Genomic DNA, 19,722 nt, shown 5'->3' with positions numbered 1-19,722 from the left:
AAGGCCTTACCCGCATTTGCAAAGCCCTGTATCACCAGCGCGCTTGTAACAAATGTGGGTGGAGACCTTTCCTGGATCTTCATTCATGAAGACTGGCCAAGATGATGAATCTGTCTGACAGCAATCCCTTCTTCATCCATCCCTGGATGGATGAAGGGAGAGCAGTGGATATTGTCTACCGGGACTCCAGCAAGGCCTTTGACGGTGTCTCTCACAATATCCTCAGAGGTAAACTCGGGAAGTGTGGACTGGATGAGTGGACAGTGATGTGGATTGAGAACTGGCTGAAAGGCAGATCCCAGAGGGTCATAATTAGTGGCACAAAGTCTGTTTGGAGACCTGTCAGTAGTGGTGTCCTCCAGGGTTCAATATTGGGCCCAGTATTGTTTAACTTATTCATCAGTGACTTGGATGAAGGGGCTGATGCCTCCTCAGCAAGTTCACTGACAACAAAAGCTGGGAGGAGTGGCCAATACCCCAGAGGTCTCTGCAGCCCTTCAGAAGGACCTCGACAGGTTGGAGAGACGGTCAAAGAAGAATGGTCTGAAATACGACAAAGGCAAATACAGGGTCCTGCATCTGGGGAAGAATAACCCCATGCACCAGCACAGTCTGGGGACTGACCTGCTGGAAAGCAGCTCTGTGGAGAAGCACGTGGGGGTCCTGGTGGACAACTAGTTGTCCATGAGCCAGCTGTGTGTCCTTGTGGCCAAGGCAGTCAATGGAATCCGGGGATGCATTAAGAAGAGCATTGCCTGCAGGTAGAGGGAGGTGATCCTGCCCCTCTACTCAGCCCTGGTGAGGTACATCTGGAGCACTATGTCCAGTTCTGGGCTCCTCAGTACAAGAGAGACATGGACCTCTTGGAGCAGGTCCAGTGGAAGGCTACAAAGATGATTAAGGGACTGGAGCATCTCTCTTACAAGAAATAGCTGAGGGAGCTGGAGCTGTTCAGCCTCAAGAAGAGACAACTGCGAGTGGACCTCATCAATGTCTATAAGTATCTGAAGAGAGGGGATCATGAGGATGGAGCCAGGCTCTTCTTGGTGCCAAGCCATAGGAGAAGAGGCAGTAGGCAGAAACTGATGCACAGGAAGTTCCAGATGAATACGAGAAGAACGTCTTTACTGTGAGGGCCACTGTGCATTGGAGCAGATTGCCCAGAGAGGTTGTGGAGTCTCCTCACTGGAGATACTTAAGAACCTTCTGGAGGAAATCCTGTGCCATGCGTTCTATGATGACCCTGCTTGTGCAGGGAAGTTGGACCAGATGACCTTCTGTGGTCCCTTTTAACCTTATCCATTCTGTGATTCATGCTCATGTGCATGGACTGGAGCTCAACCACCTCTTCACTTTAACTGTTCACAGCAAAGAACAATTTCTGGGCCCCAAATAAACTCTACAGCTGTTTTCTGAACCCTCTCCAATTATCCAGTCTTCTATCCAAAGCATGGACCAGAAAACACAATTCCACCAGCAGTCTCCTAAATGACATGTGGCGTTAATGCCACCTACATATTTTTTAATTAAATCCTTCTACTAGCGGGCACTCAGGATAATGCAGATGTACACAGTACACTGTCTTATCTTAATTCAACTTAGTAGCTACTGCTTATTTCTAAAGGCTTGATCTAAAAAACTGTTAAACTTAATTACATTCTGGTGATAGAAGAAATCTGTGTGGATTTACCAAGCAGTGCATGAGCTAGAGCTCTGTTAACAATAAGTCATTGGATTTGAGTGATTTTGTGTTTCCTTCAATATATTCCCAATTATAGTAAAAATCCCTGCTTTAACTTGAAAGTTTAACACTACAGCTATATCTGCTGCATGTGTCAAATTATGACCCAGAAACACTGGAGACTGTTGAAAAGTTGCTCTGATTTAGCTATGAAACAGGGCAAAAACAAGGGAAAGGGAGCACAGGCACTTGGGCACATGCCAGCAGCCTCAGATTAACTGCACTTCACCCAAGCTGCCTGATACTGCCTTGAACAATTAAAACACGGCAGCTGGGCTAAAATTCATTTGGACTCCCCTTAGAATGAAAAAAACAATTAAAAACTATCAGGTCAACATGGGTTTGTCCAGGCTGAGGGTTCTGTCAGACAAACTCTGGCAAATACTGTTGCGTCACTTTCATATATGTCACCTCTAAGATCTATCATGCCCCGGGCAGGAGGTTACCCCCTCTGTAACACCTACAGTGCCCCAGGTAGGAAGTTACCACCTCCATAACATGTGCCACGCCCTGGCAGGAGGTTAGGAGCTCTCTAGAGGGGAAGCTTTAATCTCTCTTCAGCTCCGCCAGTCCGCAATCCAGGATCCAACAGAGGTACATTTATGTTGGATGACTAGACTAAAACCTGGCTACTGCCAAGCTCTCAGAGACAGAGCCCTAAGGCTGCAAACATATTTACTACAACCCAGCAGGCACGAGGTAGATTCTTGCACCACCTGCATGGGAATCGGCATTTATGCTTCTGCCTTCACTAGTGTGTACTCAGCAAGTCAATGTTACCTGCCAACACGACACTGACAGTCTATGGAGCAGACAGGAGTTAAATGTATTTCTTCCCATCCTCTGCATGATGTCATGGCTGTAGGAGCATGTGTTGCCACCTAAAACATTCCCTTATTCGGCCACTTTGTAATGAAATGCAAATAGAAAACCTCAAATTGCCTTTAAGCCAAACAGTGTCAAGTGAATCATGTACAGATTAAAGGTATGCTGCCTCCTGCAGCTGCCCCAAAGGGACTGCCCCAAATACACCAGGGCAGTGAGCAGGCTTTAATCTAACTAACAAAGGAGCAGTTAAACTTAATGTGATCCTCTTCTTGCTGCTGAGTGTATCCACTGGAAGAAAAGGAGTTTTTAAAGTGTTTCTAAATAGGAAGTCAGAATGGTCTAATGATCAGGTACAAAAAGACAATGCCTTCAGCACTTACATATAGTACCATAAATCTTCCAGACTCAAATTAACCATTAGTTAGCCTAACAAGAGGTCTGTCTGCTGGATACCCTGATAGGAAACATTCAAATATCACTGAGGTCAATTCACCCCTTATCTTTCCAAGACAAACAACAGCACCTAAGTTACTTGCACAAGTTTGAGAAAAGCTTTCCCTTCTCACAAGAACCCTTGCATCCATGCACTCAGCAGGGTCCTGTGGATTCCCCTTCTGGCCAACCCTGGGGAGGGTGCACGTGGAAAATGAGGCTCTAAAGCGGAACAGACCTGCCCAAGATTGTGCCAACAGTTTGTGCCAAAGCCTGAACCCCTATCAAATCTGCAAGGGTAGAGGTTCACCAATGGCCTTTCCCTCACCAGTGACCTGCCCACTCAGATGGTAAAGATTATGTTTCTTTCACTTCCCATAAAACAGTCTCCCTCTTTGTTGGTCCCATTGACAGACATTTTAGAGCCAAAAAGGCCTGTTTTGACAGTCTTGCCTGGTCTGCTAGAATGCATAGACTTTGAACTAGGTACTAAATCCATACCTCCTGACTGAAGGTCCTTAAGGAATACAATAAATTGAGATATGGTATGATAGGTTCTCTTCAGCTCTCAAATAAAACCTCTAGCTCTCTGTACCTCTAAATCCTGGTCAGTCTGCCCTCAGCCAGATCTTTTAAGATGTAAAGTTACCAAGCCCCGCACTGCTGTGCTGCTGTGCACATCTCAAAAGCCTCCTGGTATTCTTCGGAGAGAAATGGGATGCACCAACATCACATGTCTGTATCACAGTCCCAGGTCAGTTTTTTAATTAGCTTTTTCTGTTAAGTTGTACCATTACCTCAGCCATCAATTAACTAAATGAGTTTGGTCTTGCTCCTGGTTACATGTTGAAGGCTCTGCTCCGGAAACGTCTATGGTTGTGGTCTCCTTTGCTTGCTTGTTTGTCTCAGTATTGTATAACTATGCATTTTCTCTATAAGAACACCAATTCAAGCGAAACAGGAAGACCTACCACACTATGGCTAGAAGAGAATCAGGACTTGGATGGAGAAAGGCCTAACTGCAAGCCACATCTATCCTCAGAGCACAGAAATGTTGTCCATGCCTCACCTCCTCTTCCAGTTTGATGACCTTGGCTTGAGCATTGTTTAGGGCCTGGTCAAGGATTTCAATGTGCCTCCGCTGGTCCTCATTGGCTGAACGCACAGCTGCCAGTTCCATCTCCAACTTTTCCTTCTCCTTCAAGTGCTCTTTGTCTGAAAGAAAGTCAAGAACAAGAGCCACTCCATAAGGACAGCTCACAGGCCCAAGATCACATACCAGAGGTAAGCTGCCACCTTCCTAGAAAAGCAAAAATTATGTGAAGCAGCAGCGAGTAGGGCCATTACAACACAAAGCTGAGACACAGTGGGCAAGGAGCTTCTACTGCCAGGGCTTGGCCCCTCAGTGCCCAGCTCTACATGACAACCAGCAGCAGAGACGAGTGGCAGCTTGGGCTGCATCTGCACTAGCAGAGCTTGGGGACGTGAGCACTGCCTCACAGCTTTCCATTCTGCTGAACTGCTAGTACGTTGCCCAGCAAATTTTGGCTTGCACCAACTACTCCTTTCCCATACAACACCCAAGCCCTGCCTGAGAATAGCCTACGTCAAGGGCTGCTTGTAGCTGTCAGCTTGGATGCTGCTGCCCTTCTGCAATGGGCAGGAAACCTCAGACCCATGGACGTGGTTTGTGCTGTGCCTGGTCCTTTTTATCTGCAAAGACAGAGATCACGACATACAGAAAATGTGGAAAAGCCAAATAATAAACAGCAATCTGTGCTGGACAGCCTGAAAATGTAAAGAGGGGAAAGCAATAAGGAAGAGTAAGATAGAAGGCATCTGTACAGGCTTTCTCTAGGCATGCAGAGAAATGGAGGCTGTGGGAGACATTTCAGCTCCACAGGGGCCTGAGGTAACTTTCCAGACCAGCATGACTTAAGGATTCAGTGATCAGTGCTCCTCTCCTACTAAACACCTTAACACATCACAAGCAAGACTTGTGCCAAAAAATCATCCCTTTTTTGGGTAAGATTTAAAACTATGTTAAAAAAACACAACTGGCTAAATTCAGTCAGCTTTGCTCACATCATTTTCTTCTGCAACAAACTGCAGGCCCACCACTGACTTCGCTGGCAAGTTGCCTGGGGAAATGCTTGGCTCCATCTGCTTCTGCCCTGACAGTGCTGAGAAGCCATTTCAGGGAACATGAGTGTCACAGGCCAATCACTGGATCCCCCATGTCAGAACACAAACAGTTAATAACTGGAGCAAGCAGGGGATCAAGGTTTCATTCAGGGAAATATGAGATTTCAAAATCTGGCCTTCATTCTTAATGACAACAAAAATAGAGCACTTGGAAAGCTTCCAGGAAGGAAAATTTCCTCCAAAAATTAATTTGGCATCAATTAAACATTGTTTTGATTTTTGACTTTTAAAACACAGCATTACAGAATTTATTATTTTTAAATGAAATGAAAAGTTTATCCAAAAACACTGAAATGTGGAAAATCTGCCCTAAACACCTAGCCCACCCCACCCAAATGTGACCACTCAAGCTGGAAGCCCCAAGCAGGGTCAGAAAATGTCACATGGTCAAAACCAGTCAATTTCAGACCTGAACTGGCCACATTCTTCCTTAATGTCAGGTGGGATGAGAAGAGATTTAATTTCCACACCATCAGAAGGTGTCTGTAGCAAGGGCAGATGTATATGAGCTGAGCCATGTGGAACAAGGCAAAAGCCACCCAGCCATCTTCCCATTTATCCTTAAAGGAGGAATTCAGCACCTCATAACAAGAAACCCTGGCAGCAACACCGGCATGCTGGTCACTGCAGAGCCCACAAGCAAAGCCCAGTGAGTGCTGCACAACCACGTCACTGACTGCCACCACGGGCTGTCTTGGTAAGACGTGGCCTTAATCTTCCCTTGTTGGCAAGGAATTTTATATTGGACATGCAGACCTCTTCCTTCAATGCAAATACATTTACTTCAATTGGATTGACCAGAAGAAACATTATTATCTATTGTGCAAAAGTGTACATGTGGGCAAATTAACCAGGAGCTAATGTGAGGGTGAGGAAGCTGGAAGATGAATGCTATTTCAGCCCTATGGCACTTCACCATCTCGTGCTGGGATCACACGTGCTCTGCTCCAGATCTGAAACCCATATTTCATATTACAAATGGAGATAACACATAGCAAAACAGGACTTGGGATCTTCACTTTCAACTTCCTTTCAGGGAACTTGAAGCACTCAGCCTGCCCTGCTGCATTATGCTTTCTATCCCCCCAAAGGAGGAAAATAATGCTGAACACAAAATAACCACCACTAGAAGGTTGGCAAGAAAAATTTCCTGAACAGCTCCCAACACTTCTCCATGTCAGCTTCAGCCTGCAAAATGCTAGGGGTACATTTTATAAATGCATTACTTGCATTCATTTTTAGTGAAGAAGGAACTTGGTTGAATATACCTTAGGTTCTCTTCAAGTGCATACAAGGTATCCTTAAAGTCTAAAAATACTGGTTTACTGCACTACCCTTGCATACACCATTTTAACTAAAGGACTCCAGTTAATAACTGTTTCTATATTCTAGTAGGTCATTGCCACATCCCATTACAGAACAGTTCCCAAATGGCTTCTCTGCTGCAGTTCACAGTTGTAATCTCACAGTTTTCCACCCACTGCCTCTGCCTATTGTACCTCCACACACTGTGGACATCTGTGTTCTGGTTGCGTAGAAGAAAGGAGATTAAGCAAGAAGCCTGCTTCAGTGCTTCTCAAGTAGGCTTTCTGAGTTGTCAAGCTGGGTAAGTACACCAAAAGTAGATAAGTCTTGACCCGGCTTTGTAGCAGAAACATTAGATAAAAAGATACACTCAATCTGTGTCATCTCTTCCCTATACTCAGATGTGAACTCCAGCTTATTACACATTATATCCGAATATCAACTTATTTGACCAATTTAATGACCATCTCAATACATCCCTAGCTGCCTTTCTCCTTGCTGTGATGTTGCAGAGTGGTAACATGGACATACTTTAAAGACAGTCCTTGTTCATACAAAATGACCACTGTTGGCAGCAGAAAATATATCAAGTTACGGCAGCCAGAGAGTAATTGGGCTGCAGGAGATTTGCTGAAAACAAGACTGGCTCCCATACCACATCCCTTGTGGCACTTCCAATAATTTCTCTTATGCAGGTTTGCATTTTCCAATGGTGGCTCTTCACTTAAGAGCTGCTAATTCCACAGATGCTTTCTGGTGACCATGCCATTCCTCAGTGAAACCTGAGGGACTTATTTAGCCTTTTATCAGCCTTGCAACTCCTGACTAGCGCCAGGTCACCAGGTCCAGACATTGAGGTTTCCCTACAGAGGAGCACCAAAGCCACTGTCTGCCAATCTGTCCACCTGTCCCTCTGCCCAAGCCTCACTCAGCTCTCTGTAGCTGTGGTTTGAAGTTGACTACAGCGGGACAAGGGAGGCCTGGAGTAGCAACACAGATTATTTCCTGATTATTTCCTTTCTTAATACCAAATGGCACTTAGTCTGTCCAAAACTCCACTTTAAAAAACATCTGTTGTGGGCATTTTCTTTGGCTGGACACATTCAATGGGAATATTTATTTGCCTAGGATATTTGAGACAGAGATAGATACACAAGTTCATAGCACATGAACTGAACATTCCCATGGAGCATGAGGCTCTATCAACACACTGCCAAAACTATCCATGCACCCCCACTAACGGGTGAAGAGCCATGTGGATGGGCATAGACCTCAATCTGTCTCAGACACCCGAAAAAACAGACCCTCCAAGGATCCCTGCTCCCAGAGTCCAGAAATCCCACAAAACCACACAAAATTCTCAGATTTCACCAAAACATATTTTCCCATGATATAGCATATCATAAGCTTTCTCTCTGCCCTATACCCTTGAAACCATCTTCAATCTTCCTGTCCCTCCCTTCCCACAGAATCTCTCAGGCTCCTCCTTCCAGTCTCTTCTCTTGTCTGTATTGGCATATATGCCTTCATCAGTTGTTGCTTCATGTCTTTCCTTAAAATAAACTTTTTCCCTGACAAAACATCACAATTATCAGGAAACTAATATGGTGTGAGTTCTCTCCTACCCCGACACAACAGTAGCATTTCTCTTAGGCACAAATGCCTAGCACTGAATACTTCCAGGCATGTGGCCTGGCTTCGCCTATTACTATTATAAAGAATAAGATTTTTTGTGTCACCTCCAGTCCCCATCTCAGAGTTCACAACTGCTCTGCACTGTTGCATTGCTAATGGAGAGCTCTGTGAGGAACTGAGAAATGATCCTTGCACATCCTGTTTTGCCAGACTTGTTTTTCAGGGATTTTTTCCTATTACTGGAGTTTTACCACATAAAACTTTGTTTTCAGCATTACCAACCTCAAGAATTTTATCTTTCCTTCTTCAATTCATCATGAGAGTGGCTTAAATATTATAACTTTTAGGAACCTGTCAATGTTGGAGTTTTCTTGTATAACTTGGGTTATACATAGGGACTAGAAATATGCTTTTGCTTCCTAATGAAAATTAAGATTTGCATTTACATACCTGTCTTAATAAGGTGTGACCCTTAGGAAAAAACCAAAAAAATCAGTTTCATGACAAGTTTTTTTCTCTTCTTCTAAAAATGGCTATTTTAATCTCAGTAGACAAGTGTACACATGGCAGATAAAACTCAGTTTTCCAACTCTCCGTTTTCTGCCTGTGTATCCCATTAAAAGATATGAGGAGAGTACAAACTGTGCTTGTGAAAACTCCCATCTTGGTAGTGAGGTGCAACCCAACCTCAGTCATGGTCTGCCCCTGGGGAAGACTCACAATCACTCACAATCATCAGCATACAAATGTAGTCAGCAACAGAGGACTTCAAGCAAAACCTTTTAGGGACTCTCAGAAGGGTGTTTTAGGCAGACACCCTGGTATCAAGGTCATTTCTGTGAGAGTCCCAGCAGCCCACAGAACACAACTGAAGAGAACTTGCTTTACACATGCCCATTTTTCTATTCTCGGAAGCACTCTGCATTGCATTGCTAACATTTAGCTCTCTGGCCTAGCCAGGAGACACTCCAAGCATCCAGACTGTCTTATGTGATAGGATCTGGAGAGCTATATTTGTTTGTAAGCTGTGAATTGATTGCAGTAATACGCTGAGTGCACAGCACAAAGTTTCACTGCTATTTATTTACCAGCAGAAGCACAGAGCATGTTTATGTACTAGAAAGTAACTCGAATTGAGTCCATCTTGGAGATTTAACTCCCCCCTGTAGCCAACAGTATATAGCAACACTACCAGGCTGTCTCTATAAGAAGAGAGAAGATCCCAGTCTCCAATTTCCACTGTGTAGCTTATCCCATTTGAACTCTTCCCAAGGATGACAAGACTTACACAGCAATGCTACTTCCTTAACAGATCATCCCCTTGGATTCACAGCAGTATCTACACATCCTTAGGCCATCTGCTAATATGGTAAAGCTAACATGTCATGGAAAAGATCACCAGATTCTCTTCTGGTTTGTGCACACATGCACCAAATGATCAGCTGTGCTGGCATCATTGCTGCCGGTGGGAGCCAGGAGAAGGCTCTCCAACACTTGGAGCAGCTGGTGGACATTGAAAGGCTGGTGGTGAAGCATTTTGACTAGTATCAAACACTGTACTGCTAATGGAGATGGATGTTCTGCACTGCAGTAGCGGCTCATCTTCCAAGGAAGCTCTTGGTGTGATAAATAAAACAGGTTCAGTTGTATGCAGCATTGAGCTTCAACAGGATTTAAGCTTACAATATACTGCCCAGCTCTCAGGTGATCAAGCCCTTCTGGATGTGTGCTAAAGATGGTCAGGATACAAAAGAAGTCACACACTGCCACACAGCACCCAGCTGCTTGGGTTTTGGGTTGGATGATCTCACACACATCAGTGCATGGCAACGAAATCTGCAGCACTGTGCCCAGTCATTATGGAAGCCTAAAATTTGTTGGGAACAGATGCCTTCATAGCAGTAGAAGCTGTAAAGTCTTTGTCTCTTCAGTCCTTTGTGAAAGGTATGGTCCAGCTTTGCTCTTTCTCCTGCTGGTTAAACCATAATTGGCACTGATAATTAGTCAGCAGAGGCTGCTCTGGGCTTTTCCCAGCCAAGAGAAGAATTTCGCTTCTCCTAGAAGCAAGCATCTCTAGAGATGACCCTGCAAGCAACACTTCACAATTTCAGATAAATATTTCTCAAAAATAAGCTAAGTTGTGTTACCATTAACTCACACTGCTTCGTTCTGATGCTCAGAGAGAAAAAAAACCGCTACCTACATAATGCAGTCTGCAGCTGAAATGAGTATGTGATGAATTAGCTGAGTAAAACCAAGCCACAAGCACAATAACAATTAATAGCTAAGTATTTACCTCCACTTCACCATGTGTATGCTTATATATACACACATATACCTATATGCACCTTCCAAACAGATAGGCACAGTACTCACTCTGAGTGGCATAAAGGCCCTCTGTTGCCTTATCCTCATGCCCATCAAAGTCTCTGCTGGCTAGCTGCCTATTGGCTGTCTCCAGTCGTTCTGCAAAAAACAGGAAATACTTTAAGTATAAATATATGTATATAAAATTGTAGGTCAACCAAGAAAATAAGACGTGTGCCAGCAGAGCAGTATAAATAGACTCTCTGAAGGAGGACATTAAAATGGAGGCTGACACATACATAAAAGATGAAGCCTTTGACCTCTTCCATGAAGCTGTGTCGGTCAGATTTACAGAAACTGAGGGAAAAGCCTCTGCCATTCACAGCTGACATGTCCAGGCAGTTCATCTCTCACACTGTCCAAAATGCAACAAGGCATCTGCAATCTGAATTAACCAGCTTTGCAAGGGGATGGGTGCTTTCCTGCAGTGAAGAGCTGCCCCTGGTGCCTCCAGAGGGAAGGTAGCCCCCACCCCATTTAATGCCAATCCTTGGGGATGCCCACAGGAAAGGAGGAGTTTTTGCAGCCAGGGATAGTTTCCTGGGAAGTTTCCAGGGAAGATCCTGCCTTCGGATTCTTCCCTTCTCCAAAAAGACCATGTGACCCATCTTGCACCACTGCAAAAAGGTAAGTCAGTTTGCAGAAGGCATCTCACTGCATGAGCAGGTACCAAAGTACCCCATCGGGAACCTGGATTGGCAATAACCATCCAACATACACTCCACCTCCTTCCTCAAAAAGATACACCCTCAATATTATGTTTTTAATACAAAAAAGAGATGGCCTTTGATACTCGCTACTGGTCTGGGAAGGCACTGAACTTGGAGATTTATGGGTAGCACACCACTGTTCTACATTGCAATTTGCTCTTCAGCTCATTAGATCTGGACACGACATTGTGACTGGTGGCCTTGCTCTTAAACCCATATTTGCAAGTGCTGAACACAAAGGCACCATCAGGAACTGACTCTCATATTTTGCCAGGCTTTTTTGCCACTAGGGGGGTGACAGCAGTTTTGTCTTATGCCAAGGGGCAGGGCCTTATTTCTCATTACATTTATCTAAACAGTGTGCGAAGTCACTGTTTTAAAGCCTGCTGCTCTGGAGCTAGTAAGTGAAATACCACGTCAACCAGAGGAAAAAACACACACAAGCAACTGTAACATACCACGGAGATCCCTGTTGAAGTCATGAAGTCTCCTAATTTCTCCTTCAAGTTTGTTTCTCATTGCTTTGTCCAGAGACTCCCTTTTAGTGGTGGTCTTGACCAAGCCCTCGTAAGCTTCTGAAATCCTCTGAATCTCTATTTCAAACTGAAAAGAGAGAGAGGTCCTGTTAAAGCCCTGCAGGAATGTGTTCTGCCCCAAGGTTTGTCCAGCGTGTTTCGATGAGACGTGGGGGTACAGACGATGCTCATGCCAAGTGTCACACCAGGCACCAAGTCTACAAATGACCCATTTCCCTGGCAGAGGATGGTGTGAAGCCCCAACGACACTGGAGGCTCCTGCAGTAGGGACCCCTGCAAATGGCCTGAGGGGCAGCTCACCATGCCACAACACCCCATTGGACTTGATGGAACTGTTTGGTTGCTTTTCCTCTATGACCGAGGTGGCTGCTTTAATGCCATCCAAGAGGAAAAACAAAGGAAATGGTGTATTTGTGTGGGCTGTATGCTCTCTGAGAAAGGGTTATAGGAGGTAACATTTATTATTCGGCCAGGTCCCTGATACAAAACTTATCTCTAAGCTGTGTATGCCACCAGAAGATGTTAAGCTCAGCTGTGACCTCACATCAATTTTAAACTATTGTGGTCCATTTCTTTCCATCCTTGACCGAAGACTGCGTTATACAAGAAGAAACTCTCTATAACAGACTGAACCAATTGTTTTGGTTTTTCAGTCTTCTTAACTTCATCTCCTCTAAATCTGGCAAACTGCAGGCAGGGTATGCAGAGGAAGCCCTTAGCAGTGAACTTGCATCTTAAGACCTGAGCCAAAAAGGCTGACAGGAGATTAGTCCTGGGCAGAGTTTTGCTGTCCAGCTTAATCCATTCAACTAATTTTTTTAATAAGATAATGTCATGTTAAGTGATACAGCTTTGGTAAAATCTTTGCTGCAGGAATGATCAACATTGATGTGGGAATCTGCTCCTGCGTGCCTGGCCCTTGTATTTGTGGAGAAAAGCTTGATAATGTGCACAGGCTGGAAACCACAAGATATATATAGCCTCCCACATACCTTTCTAAATCTGGTACTTTTTTGGCCTCTTGAATCACGGCTGGGACAGATTCATGATTTTTGAAGCCAGGGTGCGAGCTCATCTCCACTTGCTGTGGTGTTAGGTCCCTCTCATTAAGCTTTAGGTGTGATTTGCCAGGGATGCTGCAGCTGTCACCCCACTGTCTGCGTTGGAACCTGCAGCCAGACTCCAGAAGCTTGGACTTGCACTTTGCATGATGCTGGGGCCACTCTGCCTGGATACGGCCCGTGGGCAGGCAGTACCTCCAAACCACACACCAAGAAGAGCCTGGCAGAGCCACGATGGTGAAACCAGGTTATCTTCCCCAATTTCTACTTTCAGCTCACTCACGAGCACAAAAAATGAAGCAAGTGGGAAGGTTCAAACTGGACATGAGAAAGCATTTCTTTACTCAGAGGGTGGTCAAACCCTGGAACAAGCTTCCTAGAGAGACAGGTGATGCCCCAAGCCTGTCAGAGTTTACAAGGCATTTGAACAGTGCCCTTAACAACATGCTTTAACTTGGTCAGGCAGTTGGACTAGATAACCATTGTAGGTTTCTTCCAACTGAAATAGTCTATTCTGGCCTATGACTATGATCTACAATTAAAAGCCTATCTCATGTGAATTTTCCATAATCAAAGCACTTTCCCAAATTGTTAACTACATGATCCCAACCAGACATCATGCTCAGCTGGGTGCCCTGACACTCATCAGTTCCCATGCCTCCACTCTCCAAGGTGAGCCACTACATGCAGGAAAAGATGCCTGCTCCCGAGAGCTCCTACCACAGCAAAGCAGACTTGCCAGCGCAGCAGTGGGTTTCCACAGCCCAGTAGTCTGGCCCAACACTGCTGGTTACCACAAGGGCTCTGCTTGGCCCTCTATATGCTGTTATTTCCCAAAACACATCACCATGCAAGTCTCCTGCAGCCCCAAAGGCAAAAACTTACTGTACGAAAAGAAAGAACCTCCGTCAGCACTGAATAAAATTAAAGGAGAGCAGAACAACAGCCACAAATTGTGTCGGTGTTTCTCAACAGTCTGGGATTTCTTTCTCCTTCTTTTATGGAGAAAAAAAACAGTTCAGCCTCTTCTCTGCCTGGTAGCTCCTGGAGCGGACCTACTCAAACAACCCACACACATGGCATGGGGAAGAGCCAGCCCAGCCCAGCAATTAAACTTCAGAAAGATAACACCTCTCAGAAAAGGGAAAGTAATATTTTGCTTTTGAAGAAAAAAAAAGCTCAAAATGAAATGTGCACAACTCCTCTTCCAACTCCTTTTGGGTAAGAAAACCAGGCAACTTGTCACACAGCACAAGGATCAATCACCACCTTGTACCTCTCTGCAAAAAAGTCTGTTCACACACAACTGAGAATATAACAAGCCTCAGGGCTGATCTGCTCGTCCAAATGCCCAGGGAGCCCTACAAGTCAAGTTGATTTTCTCTAATTTCTTCTATTCTGTTATGAATAAAAGTGATAGGAGGGTGGTCCTACCTAGAATAAAACTGTTACGCACAGACAAACAAGAATTACTTCTCCTGATCCTTCACCTTCCAACAAGAGGGAAGAGTTTTCACACTCAAAGTAAGTAATTTAACTCAATCACATTTTCAGAGGTGATGTTCAGCTGAAACTGTGGGAACAGAGGAGCACCTGCCCTGTCCTTGTGTTCAAACACAGAAAAAACAGCATAGGAGGGATACCATGCGTTAAGGATTTGGTTTCCTGAAGAAAGAATGCACTTGAGTATGTGTTTCACTTTAATACTTCGCTTACATTCCCCCAGAGTCAATGGGACTCAAGTCCATGCTCTGTTGACTGAAGTGAGACTTCAGCCCGTGCTTGAATACCTTTCTGTTGGTGTCTGATGCAATCGCCTTGCAGTGCATCCAAGATAAAGAGAGAGTTATTTCCAAGAGTGAAAAAGAAAATTGGAATATTTATAGGGCATTGCACTCAAATACCTTTTACTGAACAACGCAGCTTTTGTAAAATTAATAGCTGGAATATTTCTTTTTGCCCGCAAAGGCCACAGGGAAGTTAGCATTAAAGTCTTTGCAGATGTCTTCACAAATAGTTAATGTTGCTGCAAAAATTTTTCAGCTAAGTTTAGGAAAGTCTGTGAATAAACCCAACTCATCTTGTTGCAGAGGAGAAGGCAGAAAAGACAGCAGCTACAAAACAAATGGTCTTTTTTCTAACCCGTTTGACCAGATTGTCACAGATTTTTCCCCAAGCTGAGGCTGGGACATGGTCTCTCAGAGATGCCTCTTCTCCTGTGAAGGGTGTCTCCAAGAACACCCTGATCTGCACACCATAGAAAAAAATTGAGCTCCTATTTAGATTCCTAAATTCAGTGAGAAAAGACCTGCAGTCTAAGCTCCTTGGTGTATAAGTGGTGGGAAAATAGAAATAAAGTAGGAGTGTAGGATCCTAAATAAATTATTTGGTCTGAACCCTTGGGACCCAAAGCCAGCAGACCTGGGGAGCATCTCTGCTTTGCCTTTAGTGAGTCTCAGTTTTAAGCAGCTTCTACTTTTTTGATTTGACTCTTCATCTTCTCACCCCAGGCAGTGCTCAAGATATTGCCCTTTTCCACTGAAAAAACCTGCATGCATACAGAAAAGAGGGTGCAGGATCTCTTAAAAAAGGGGTTTTGAGCAAAATCTTTACCAAATGGTCTTTCAGGTAAGGGGGCAGTGCTTTTAAAACCAGGATGTTCAAAGATGGACATCTAACATCAGTTCTTAAAGACCCACAGAGCAGTAAGTGAAAGCCTCTAAGACAACACAGTTAATGCATTTCCAAATAACGAGCAAGCCCATCGATGGCTGTTACACTTCCAAAGGGCATAGAGGACCACATAAGCTTATTGTGGTGGACAAGACTGCTTGGGACAGATGTGCATGTGCTCTTGAAATGGTCCTCTCTTGCAGCTCTAACACCTGTGCAGATGGTGCAGGACCCAGCTGCAACAGGAGCAGACTCTGCCTGTGGGAGACCTCCAGGAAAGGCTTCAGTGAGACCAGCATGGAAGGATGGAAGGGAAAATACCCAGTTGAGAGATATCTGATGAGTTGCCCTGTTTTGCCCTAAAGTCAGGGGAGACCATAAGCCACAGGATTACAGTTCTGGGAGACCACCATGGAGAGGCAACGGTTATAGATGGCCACTGGTGCACCCCCATTGCAGTGACACAACTATGAAGAACACCTTGGGGAACCCAAAGACATCAAGATGGTTGTTCTGCCCAGGCCCCATCCCCACCTCTCCACGTACCTTCTGTAGCTTGTCTGCCTTCTCATAGTAGCCCTCCAGCTCCTGACGCAGCACGTGGTTCTCCTCGGAGAGCATCTCTACCATCTGCTGTGCCCGCTCCACTATGGCAAAGGCGTCAGGTGTCAGCTGCTGGCCCGGCAGTGTCGGAGTCTGGGCAGCAGCAGGGGCCGGCAGCGGGGGCAAGGAGCCTGGGAGCAGAGGGCCTGCAGTGGCCTGCGAGGACATGGGGCTGTGCTGCTGGGCTGGCGGCGGCGGAAAGGGTGGCTGGCATTGTCGGCTGCGGGAAAGCACACACGGACGAGGTGTTAGAGCCGCACGCCCTCGAAATGCGTGCAGCAGCTTTCACCTAATGATTGCACAGTTTATTAATAGTGTTGTAACTGTGTGGTCATGATTACGGTCTTCAGCCATTCCTAAATACCAACAATCACAGCAGGGACTGGGTAAATTGTCTCCTCGCCTGCCCTTGACAGTGACGTACACATCTGGCATGAACAGAGAAAGGAAGCAGTGACTCTAAAACAGCATTTTTGCCTAGGTGCACAGCTAATACTTCAGCAGCAGCCAGCCTCTTCCTGCCTCCCCTTGCCACAAACGACACTGCTGAGAAGTATAAGCCGGCAGGCTTGAAGGAAACACATGGGATGCATTACTCACCCTTCAAATACCACTCCCTGCCTGGAGCAAGCCCAGCTGATTGGCCAAGCTGCGAGGTAGAAGGAAGTGATGTGAGTGACACAGCATCCCTGAGTGGCTTTAGTAAGCAGCAAAGGGAAGGGCTGGTGGGGAGCTGCTGGAGCCACAACTCTGGTCAATCACGGTGAGCCACAAAACCCGTCTTCCAGTGGGAGACCTCATTGTGTCACTCCCTGACTCTAAGAGCATCCATCACTCACCAGGCTCATATCAGAGAAGAATAAGAAGTGAGCTGGTGGCAGATCTGCTTGTGACCAGGGATTGCTGATGGGGGAGGGCTCTTTAATCCACCAGAGTCACAATTTGCAATGTCTGGGGCATAACCTAGGAGGATCTCTTAGCAGTGAGGGTAACCCCGCAGATGGTGGCCAGGTGGAATGGAAGTCCCTCCTTTCTGTCCCACATGCCAGCTGTGTAAGCTCAAGAAGGGAGACGACCCCTATTTCAAAAGAAGAAAAATTAGGCAGGGCACAGTTCAAAGCTTGTCTGCTCGAGCAGACATCTCCATCCATTGCACAGGCAGTCTCGGAGCCTCGGCCAGGGTAAGCAGTCCCACGCAGAATCTCACTGTGTACAGGCTGAGCCACTCCTCAGCCCAGAGGCCAAAGCTGTGAAATTTCTACACTGCACTGGTTTAAGAGACTCAGCCCAGACCATGTGGGCCATCGGTGTCAGAGTCCAGTTTGGCTAGAAAATATGCTGCTGGACCCCACCTGAAGTCTGCAATCAAACACATTCTGGAACTTGTATTTTAGCTTAACCACAAGCTATTAGGCTGTAGATATCATTACCTTTATTTCTGTACCCTACACAAAGCACAAGACATACTGAACAGATGTATTTACCCCACTTGGCCTCAAAGATCCATGAATGCTATTTCTTTGACAGACAATTTTGTGCTATATTAATACATAGTAATTATGGTTACTTGTCTTCAGCACCTACACAGCTTCTTGAAACAGGGCTTTCAAAACCTCTCAGTAACCCACCACTACCTTCAACTGCAGCATAACAAGCTAAAAAGTGAAGGCAATTTTAAAGTCCTTCCCTAAAAGTGAATAGTGCTGCTTGTCTCCACCAAGCCACACAATGGCAAAGAAAGTCAGCAATTTAGTCTTATCTTCTGTCCAAACTAGAGCGAAAGCAAATGAGGCTCTGCAGGCTCCCAGACACAACACACACACAGCCCCATGCTCCCATCCCAGCTTTGCCCAATGCATCACCTGTGGCACTGAAAGGTATTGAAATGGAGTAAAGAGCATACATATGCACACTGCTAACCTGCACAGAAGCACAGAGCAGTGCCCTTAGGAAAAAGATTCCATCCAAGCTTCCTGCAGCCAGCATTGAGGAAGCCTGTGTTAAGCTCACTCTGGCCTTGGGATGGCTTTTACTTGCACAGCATAGACATTCCCTAAGGCTGTGTCTCTCCTGGTAAATTAAATATCCATGGAGGCAGCTCAAGAGCACAGGAGAGGCCATTCCCCCTGGGCACCTCACAGGGCCAGAAGGGTTTGCCCTCAGCCCCAGGAATACCAGTTCTCCAGCAGAGGTGCAGGCTAATAACTAAGGAGCTACATGTCTACTAAAAGTGGATAAAACTTTCACAAAGACAGGAAGTCAAGGAGGTGCTGTATGACACTTCACAACAAAACACACAGAAATTCATAGAATCACAAAATGGTCTGGGTTGGAAGGCATCTTTAAAAATCGTCTAGTCCAACACCCCTGCCATAGGCTGGGGCACCTTCCACTACAACAGGTTGTTCTAAGCCCTATCCAACCTGGCACTGGACGCTTCCCATGCTGGGGTATCCACAATTTCTCTGGGTAAACCGTTCCTGTGCCTCATTACCCTCAGCATAAATAATTTCTTCCTTTTATCTAATACAAATCTACTCTCTTTCAGTTTAGAACCACTGCCCTTTACCCTGTCACTACAGGCCTTGGTAGAAAGTCTCTCTCCAGCTTTCTTATAAGCCCCCTCTAAGTATTGGAAAGCTGTAGTAAGATCTCCCTGGAGCCTTCTCTTTTCCAGGCTGAACAACCCAACTCTCAGTCTGTCTTCATAGGAGAGGTGCTCCAGCCCTCTGATCATCTCTCTGGCCTCCTCTGGACCTGCTCCCATGGGTCCATCTCATACTGGGGACTCCAGAGCTGGACACAGTACTCCAGGTGTGGTCCTATGAGAGCAGAGTAGAGGGGGAGAGTGGTCTCCTTCCAGTTACCAGCCATACCATGACACAACTGGCTTTCTGGGCTGCAAGTGCACATTCCTGGCTCCTGTCTAATTTTTCACCCCTAAGTCCTCTGCAGGGCTGCTCTTTATCCCCTTGTTCCCTAGTCTACTGATGATGCATTTTCCCTGCCCCAGATGGAGTTCCTTGCACTTGGCCTTGTTGAACTTCATGAGGTTCGCACAGGCCCACTTCTGAAGCCTCTCCTGGTCCCTCTGGATGGCATCTCTTCCCTCTAGCAATTCAACCAGCTGCAAAAGGCGTTCCCCTTCAAGGTCGTAGTCTCAAGGTACCCCCAGAGCCTCCAGCTTAATCCACCAGTAATGGATTAAGATACTGCTCCCTGCTCATCTCCTTTTGAAGTTTACTGCCTCCCCAGCCTCATCACTCCTGCCTGCTGCTGAGACCTTGCAGCAGGATGCCCTGGGGGTCACACAGACCTGGAAGGCCTGTTTTACCTTCCTTAGACCAAAATCATGTCTCCTGGCAGTGCTTGGAGACCTGAGGCCATGCGAGCCAGTAAGCCCATGTAGCCTTGTGCCAACCTTCTCTGCAAATCACTAGGACAGCCCATCATAGCTCTCACACCATCCCCACAGAACCCCTTTCCTTCTGATGCTCCAGCATGTGAAACATGGCAAGGGACATCATGCCTGCCGTGAGACTTCCATATTTTTTTGCTCAAAAATCTGAACAGTAAATGACATCACGAGTGAGGGATGTCACTCACAACGTGAAAGATGCTCCACA

The 19,722-nt window shown here is 45.8% G+C and overlaps 1 protein-coding gene across 1 annotated transcript in view; it reads right to left on the bottom strand.

Moving 5' to 3' along the window:
* Positions 1-19,722, bottom strand: part of AMOTL1 (angiomotin like 1) — an 84,200-nt gene that overhangs the window by 14,386 nt on the left and 50,092 nt on the right. The window contains exons 6-9 of the mRNA XM_029960962.1: positions 16,040-16,316; positions 11,682-11,826; positions 10,523-10,612; positions 4,071-4,216 (exon numbers count right to left, since the gene is read on the bottom strand). Coding sequence (XP_029816822.1) covers positions 4,071-4,216; positions 10,523-10,612; positions 11,682-11,826; positions 16,040-16,316 — 658 coding nt within the window. The remainder of the gene's footprint in view (positions 1-4,070; positions 4,217-10,522; positions 10,613-11,681; positions 11,827-16,039; positions 16,317-19,722) is intronic.

This window comes from Manacus vitellinus, unplaced genomic scaffold, assembly GCF_001715985.3.
Source record: "Manacus vitellinus isolate BGI_N305 unplaced genomic scaffold, ASM171598v3 scaffold_2_pilon, whole genome shotgun sequence".
Lineage (NCBI taxonomy): Eukaryota > Metazoa > Chordata > Aves > Passeriformes > Pipridae > Manacus > Manacus vitellinus.
Note: the sequence above shows the minus strand (reverse complement) of the source record. Positions and strands in the feature narration are given on the sequence as shown.